Below are 7,366 nucleotides of genomic sequence, written 5' to 3'. Positions count from 1 at the left end.
GTGCTCTGCCCAATCCACAAGAAAGGCGACCGCCATACGCGCCAGCTACCGCGGAATCAGCCTTCTATAACGTCTTATCGAGTGTCTAGTGTGTAGGCCTGGAAAATCCACCATAGATCAGGTATTCACAATACGCCACATCTTGGAAAAGACCCTCGAGAATAGGATCGACACACACCATTTATTTGTCGATTTCAAAGCCGATTTCGACAGCACGAAGAGAAGTTGCCTCTATGCCGCGATGTCTGAATTTGGTATCCCCGCGAAAATAGTGCGGCTGTGTAAAATGACGTTGAGCAATACCACCAGCTCCGTCAGAATAAGGAAGGACCTCTGCGAGCCGTGTGATACCAAATGAGGTTTCAGACAAGGGGACTCCCTTTCATGTGATTTCTTTGATCTGATGTTGGAGAAGATAATAAGAGCCGCAGAACTGAACCGCTCAGGCACAATACTTTACAAGAGCGTACAATTGCTGGCGTATGCTGACGACATCGATATTATTGGTAAAAACAAGGACAACGTCTGCCCTCCCGGGATTGGATAGAGAAGCAAAGCGAATGGGTCTGGTGGTGAACGAGGACAAAACGAAGTATCTCCTGTCATCACACAAACAGTCAGTGCATACGAGTCTTGGCACCCACGTCACTGTTGAAAGGTACAAGTTTGAAAAAGTAGACGACTTCGTTTATTTGGGAACCAGCATTAACACCAATAATAATGTCACCCTTGAAATCCAACGGAGAATACTCTTGCGAACAAGTGCTACTTTGGGCTGAGTAGGCAATTGAGAAGTAAAGTCCTCTCTCGTCGTACAAAAATCTCACTCTATAAGTCACTCAACATGCCTGTGCTGGTGTATGGCGCGGAGGCATGGAAAATGAAAACATCTGATGAGGCGGCTCTTGGAGTTTTCGAGAGAAAGATTCTGCGAAAGACTTACGGACCTTTATGCGTTGGTGATGGCGAATATCGCAGACGATTTAACGATGAGCTGTATGAGGTTTACAACGATACAGACATAGTGCAGCGAATTAAAATTCAGCGGCTTTGCTGGCTTGGCCATGTCGTTCGAACGGACAGAAACGCTCCTGCTCTGAAAATATTCAACGCGGGCCGCGATGCTGGTAACAGACGAAGAGGAAGACCTCCTCTGCGTTGGAAAGACCAGGTGGAGAAGGACGTGGCTTCACTTGGCATTTCCAATTGGCGTCAGTTAGCACAGAAGAGAAATGACTGGCGTGCTGTTTTGGGCTCGGCCAAAATCGCTTAGGTAGTTACAGTGCCAATAAAGAAGAAGAAGAAGACTAATGTACTTTAATCATTCTTGCAATTCCGCATTGCTATACAAGATGTCCATATGTACATATAAAACATTTAAATAATAATTGTAACACAATTAAAAATACACTGAAATGATAATTTGAAACAAAGTTTTTTTTATACAAATGTTTTTTATATTTGTTTTCTCTGAATTAAATGGTGTATTCATATGAATTACTAAAGCGGTATGCATAATTCACGGATAAAGAGTATGGCTACTGCATCTACACTAAATTAACGTTTTATCAATATATTACATGGATACTATATTCACACTAAATGTGTGTTTTACGAATAAGTAGTATTGATACCACTTCTATAAAAATTTTATGCTCTATTAATGTGTGTATTGCTATATTGACAAATATTATATGGATACTATATTCACACTAAATATGTGTTTTACGAATATGGAGTATTGTATTGATACCACATCTATGAGAAATTTATGCTATATTAATGTGTGTATTGCTATATTGACAAATATTAGCTATTAATCCCATATGGATATCACATCCATAATTATTGATGGGACAGGATTATCATTTTTTTATGGGCGCAGCATCCATATTATGGATGTGGTATCCATAGACTTCTTTCCGTGTACCAAGAGCTGGTTCAAAAACGCACCAAAATCGCTTCTTTTCTACCTTTTCTTTTAATCGAGAAAACGGCGTTTGACAGCATTAATTACATTTCTTTTTGCCGGTTTTCATACTTAAAATAAGATTTACAGTTAAACAAAAAAATCAGAATAATAGCTACTATATACATAAATAGTATAGCACACAAAAAAAGTGGTGTGTGCTTTTAACTATACCCACCTACCGACATGTATTTCGACCAGCTGAATCCGAATCTGAGGTCCGTTTCACTTCTACTTCCTCAGAATTACGAGGAAATGGCGTATAACCAATAAAAGAGGCGAAAAATTCGCATAGTTTTTGTTTTAATAAAGGCTTCGGAGTAAATGACGTGAGAAATCGTAGCAGAAAAAAAATTCCATCGTAGATTTTTTATACATCGCTCATTTGCATGCAAACATTACGAAGTATATATACATAAATAAGGTAAAAATAAACCTCACGGTTAGGCTTGCAAAATATGAAGGTCTAACTACGAGTCTCCGGGCTTGGGGTAAAATCTGCGCGCTGCGGCTTTGTCTTTCATCGAGTTGCGGTTAAAAACTTTCGAGATTCTACGATTACGATTACGAAATATGACTAGCAATAAGTTGTTTTCTTTTTAAGTTTCGTATATGGTAAAAAATAACATATTCTGTAAACACGTGCATTTATTATGTAATACGCTAGTGTAATTTAAAATATTTTAACAACCTTGTCATCGTTGAAACTATTACCGATTCGCGACTGAATTTTAAAGAAAATATCTGATTTATAAACCTGCATTTACATCCATCAATTCAATCTATAATAAAACTTTTTATAACGTGTAAGGAGTTCAGAGAATTGCCGAAGGTAATTGGTAAAATTCTACCCACACCAGTAAGCAAAGAGTTTTTTTAAAGATATCTGATATAATGGCAAACAGTTGGAGCCATCCAAGAAACAGCATGAGGGTAAAAATGATAAATATGTACGCAGGTTCTGCAATTCACTTCCCAATGAATTTGAGTCAAATGCGCTTTAAATTCAAATTGGCAGGGGTTGAAATTCAGTGAATTGCAGAGGTCTACTTGATTGTCCCAATTTGGCAAGCCTACTCACTAGGGCGGGTCGATTTAAAAATCGCTCATTGCTCTGTGAAAATCGTATTCTAGGGATCAAAATAAGAAACTTTGCAGAAGGATCCATACCTCTAAAACGAATTCTGATGTCCCCCAATTTGGGCCGAACTTTTGGGTAGGGGCAAATTTTGAAAAATCCCACTTTGACCCATTTAGAGTGCTCCAATCGAGTCCAAATGTATGACCGACCCCCACTAACTTTGGACGGCCGATCCACCCATGCCAGTGGCACACCCCTTGGAACTCCCCTGGGGGGTTCCCCATACAATCATTTCAAAAAATCACCATTTTTGGCCTTTACATGAAAAAATCAGCTAAATGGCTATGTTTTTTCTTTATTTTTATTTATTTATTTATAATAATATTTATTATTTATTTATAATAATATCTATTTTTTCTCTTAAGAAATTTATTTAGTCAGAACATATGTAAATGAAAAAATTAATTTAAGTGAGTTATAGAAAAGAAACTAAAAAAAATTATTGTTTGAAGTCTTTTTTACTTTCAAGTCTGGGCAATTTCGCACGGCTCTCTAATGTCGTCGCCATAACAGCCTCTACATTTTCCGGTATAACCCGTTTGGAAACGCTAGCTAGCAATTGAACATGTCGTTCCGTTCCTTGTATGTGTGATGGAATTTTTGGATCATTAAACGGTGGATCATCTTGATTTAAATATTCTTTCAATGTATCGTACGGAATGCTTCGCGTGAATGGTGGTTCAAATACGATATTTATATCATTCAAATTGATCATTTCCGTATAACTTGTGCAATTAAAGTTTATATCTGGTTTTTTATAAACTCTAAGTTCCATTGGCTCGTCAACATCGGTTCGATAGCGTAGAATTTTCTTGATGGCACAGTCGCGCTTTTCTTTGCTATCATCAAACAACATTGATAACAAGATATTTTCCGAATGCGCATAATATGAATTATCTTTAATTACTTGATTGACAATTTTGCGTAAACGAGGTTCTAGAAATCGTGACCAACCAATGAACTTGAAAAATAATGCACTGCCGTACACGACAGAGCTGTAATACTTGATATTGAAGTACATTGGCACATAACATTTAATTATAAATTCAACCAGAATTCTTAAATTTGCATCTGGATTTTCCGTTGTCACATATAATCGCAATAATCTAGCGGCCTTGGTGAGCCACCGAGAATGTACAATTTTCCCTGGTTTGATGTTAGCCAGATCCACCGGAACCACGCCGCTAGAAATTGCATGGGCCATGTCGTATAAGTACTTCGAATCGGTGGAAAATTCAATTTTTTCAGGAGCAGGGGGCATATTTTGCAACTCAATTTTCTGGAAGCCGTCCACCACCTGAAAATATATAATAATAAAATAATTAAAAATGGTTGACAATTATAATAAATGAGTGATAGCAATAACTTACCGGAAGAGTTTCACAAGTTTCGATTTGACGGCTCAGTTTTCCGGTTGCCGATCTTGGTCCAGTGCTGGTTGATTTATCCAAAGCTTCAAACAAATGCCGAAACGGAAGTTCGTTGAAGTGTAGAAGGCAAACGAACCAATGCAATGGTCTTTTTAACAGCAATTCGAATCGTCGTATAATTCCACCGTGTGGGCCAGTGTTTGTTGGCTCACCGTCAGTGCATATTCCAATTAATGCATCCAGTGATATATTTTTATCGTTGAAAAAACCATTTAATTTGGTTGTTTTGTATTCAGCGGTTTCATGTTCCAGTCTTACGTAACCAATCAATTCAGAATTGGGTTCTCTCAAAATAACAAGATGAGGTTCTTTTACCATCCTAGTATGATACTTCTCATCAATTTTATCTATCGTTAAAGTATCATCTTTTCTGCCATCGAATGAAAACGCTAACAAATTGGTATCATCTAACCGTTTGCGAAGCACTTCTTGTCTGCATTTCTCTTTTTCTCTGCGAACTTTCGATTTATCCATGATGAGAGGTTTCCCATGCTTATCTTTAATTTTAAAATCTTGCAAAAGAGCGGTTCCCAATGCTGATGCTACTCTGTCAGGCACACCAAATCTGTCACATACCAAGGCAAAGTTAAAACAATCGTATCTCTCTGTGTATTGTGAACTTGTGCTTCTATCCATATCTTCTTGAACCGGTGGCGGTGCGTATGTTGAATCATCGGGATCTTGGTATGTTGGCATTGATGACATAGACGTTGCTCCTTGCTCTTCAGTTTCCATCACAAATGCATCCATTGTTAGTCTTCTCTGATTATGTTGATCGTGCATGAACTCTTTGAGGCGTTCGGGAACCCAGCCGCATGCACATGGAGCTGCCTTCAAATCGCATTTACATGTTCCAATGTAAAAAATTGTTTCCAGAGATTTTACATACTCTGTAAATTGTTGGGTGTTGTTTCTTCTCTTGATTTGCTCTTGATACTTGTCAAGCAATTTATTCAATTTATTAAATACACTTTTTTTCAGCATTATTTCCATACCAAGTTTTTCCCAAATTCCAATCAACTTATCTTGTACTTGAATAGTGAATGATTTATGGGAAAACTTTTTTTGTTCTGTTTTAGCACGTTCGCTTAAGTAAAAATAATATCTCAAGATATCCAGATGGGTTGGTAAATTAAGATCAGTTAAATCAGTAGACACACCAAAAACAGTAACATCATGCTTGGGTATATGACTCATTGGGTTTTCGATAGTTGTTGATGTAGTTGCTTCATCTTGCGGTGTAGAGGATGGTGGATTCATTGTAAACTTTTTGATTTGGAATGGTCACTTCACTTATTATTTTTTTTGAAATATTTTTTTATCTGAAATTAGCACTTCACACTTTGAGTTCTTCACAACGACTTAATGCATTCACAAAAACTGTTGCGTTATATATGGTCTACGAGACGAGGTAATAAGAATGAAATGGTAATTTCAATTCTACCTGCTGTGTCTTGTGGTGGCTTAAAAAAAACAACACAAGCAATTTTACGATCTGCAATTGTGTCACAGTGATACCTTCATTGTTTAAAAGGGTTGCGGTGCATTCCAGTGATACCTTAATTGTTAAAATGGTTGCAAAAAACGCGCATTTCTTAAGAAGGTGCCTTAAAATACCCACAAAAAGGGTTGTAAAAACAACCTTCATTTCTTAAGTAGGTGCTATAAAAAAACTACACAAGTAAGTTTACGACATGCAGCTGTGTCTTAAAAAACGCACACAAGCAATTTTCCGATTTGCAATTGTGTCACAGTGATACCTTCATTTTTTAAAACGGTTGAATAAAAAACCCACACAACTATGTTTACGACATGCAAATGCATCACAGTGATGCCTTGGTTTTAAAAGGGTTGTAAAAACGCTAATTTCTAATATTTTTTTTTAATTTCTTTTCTATTACTAAGTTAAATTCATTTTTTCATTTACATATGTTCTGACTAAATAAATTTCTAAAGAGAAAAATAAACTCCAAAAAGAAAAAACATAGGCATTTCGCTGATTTTTTCATGTAAAGTGCAAAACCGGCGATTTTTTGAAATGTTTGTATGGTGAACCCCCAGGGGGGTTCCAGGGGGTGTGCCACTGGCATCGGTGGGTCGGGCCTCCAAAGTTAGTGGGGGTCGGTCATACATTTGGACTCGATTGGAGCACTCTAAATGGGTCAAAGTGGGATTTTTCAAAATTTGCCCCTACCCAAAAGTTCGACCCAAATTGGGGGACATCAGAATTCGTTTTAGAGGTATGGTTCCTTCGGCAAAGTTTCTTATTTTGATCCCTAGAATATGATTTTCACAGAGCAATGGGCGATTTTTTTGCCTCCCCACAAATCGACCCGGCCTACTACTCACAGTGCTAACCAAGTTACACACTACAACAAACCAGAGACGTTTTCTGTTTTATGAGCAAAGAAACCTACCAAAATTTTAAACGTCCTACATTCCTACCAATGAGAAAAAACCTACAAATTTTGGTAGAAAAGCCCGAAACGGCAACCCTGGTTGCGTGGTCGCGCAGCTACATGTTGTGGTGTGATGTTGCGTTGTCATGGCAACGAAGACGTTGTCGGGTGTTGCTATGACTTGTATTGCCGCGCTTTGTTGTGTGGCTGGCTGCCTTGGCTTGGGTTGCTGTGGTTTATGGCATCGCTGGTTGCTTTGATGGCGGGTATTTGTGTGGGCTAAATGCTTCAGAGATATTTGGTCCTCAAAATGTGTCGAAACTCTCATAAGTCCTGACCCCATGTGACCACTTACGTAACATTTCTTGGCGGAGATAACATTTTATGTTTGAAGTCAAGGTTATGCTTTTCTTTCTTTCAAAATAGT

At 37.8% G+C, this 7,366-nt stretch overlaps 1 protein-coding gene across 1 annotated transcript; it reads right to left on the bottom strand.

Moving 5' to 3' along the window:
* Positions 1-3,504: 3,504 nt before the first annotated feature.
* LOC108363011 (uncharacterized) lies at positions 3,505-6,245 on the bottom strand. The gene is made up of 2 exons (XM_017616199.1): positions 4,481-6,245; positions 3,505-4,407 (listed from the first exon to the last, which is right to left on the bottom strand). Exons 1-2 carry the CDS (start codon positions 5,798-5,800, stop codon positions 3,550-3,552), a joined length of 2,178 nt encoding a protein of 725 aa, XP_017471688.1. The 5' UTR covers positions 5,801-6,245; the 3' UTR covers positions 3,505-3,549.
* Between the last annotated feature and the right edge of the window lie 1,121 nt (positions 6,246-7,366).

This window comes from Rhagoletis zephyria, unplaced genomic scaffold (genome assembly GCF_001687245.7).
Source record: "Rhagoletis zephyria isolate East Lansing unplaced genomic scaffold, Rhagoletis_zephyria_1.1 Rzeph_scaffold_01167, whole genome shotgun sequence".
Classification (NCBI taxonomy): Eukaryota; Metazoa; Arthropoda; class Insecta; order Diptera; family Tephritidae; genus Rhagoletis; species Rhagoletis zephyria.
This window is presented reverse-complemented; position numbering and strand designations above follow the sequence as displayed.

Coding starts and splice junctions, on each gene's coding strand:
- LOC108363011 (XM_017616199.1), bottom strand. CDS start 5,800: ATGAATCCACCATCCTCTACACCGCAAGATGAAGCAACTACATCAACA. Junction 4,408..4,480: donor AAACTTGTGAAACTCTTCCG/GTAAGTTATTGC, acceptor ATATATTTTCAG/GTGGTGGACGGCTTCCAGAA.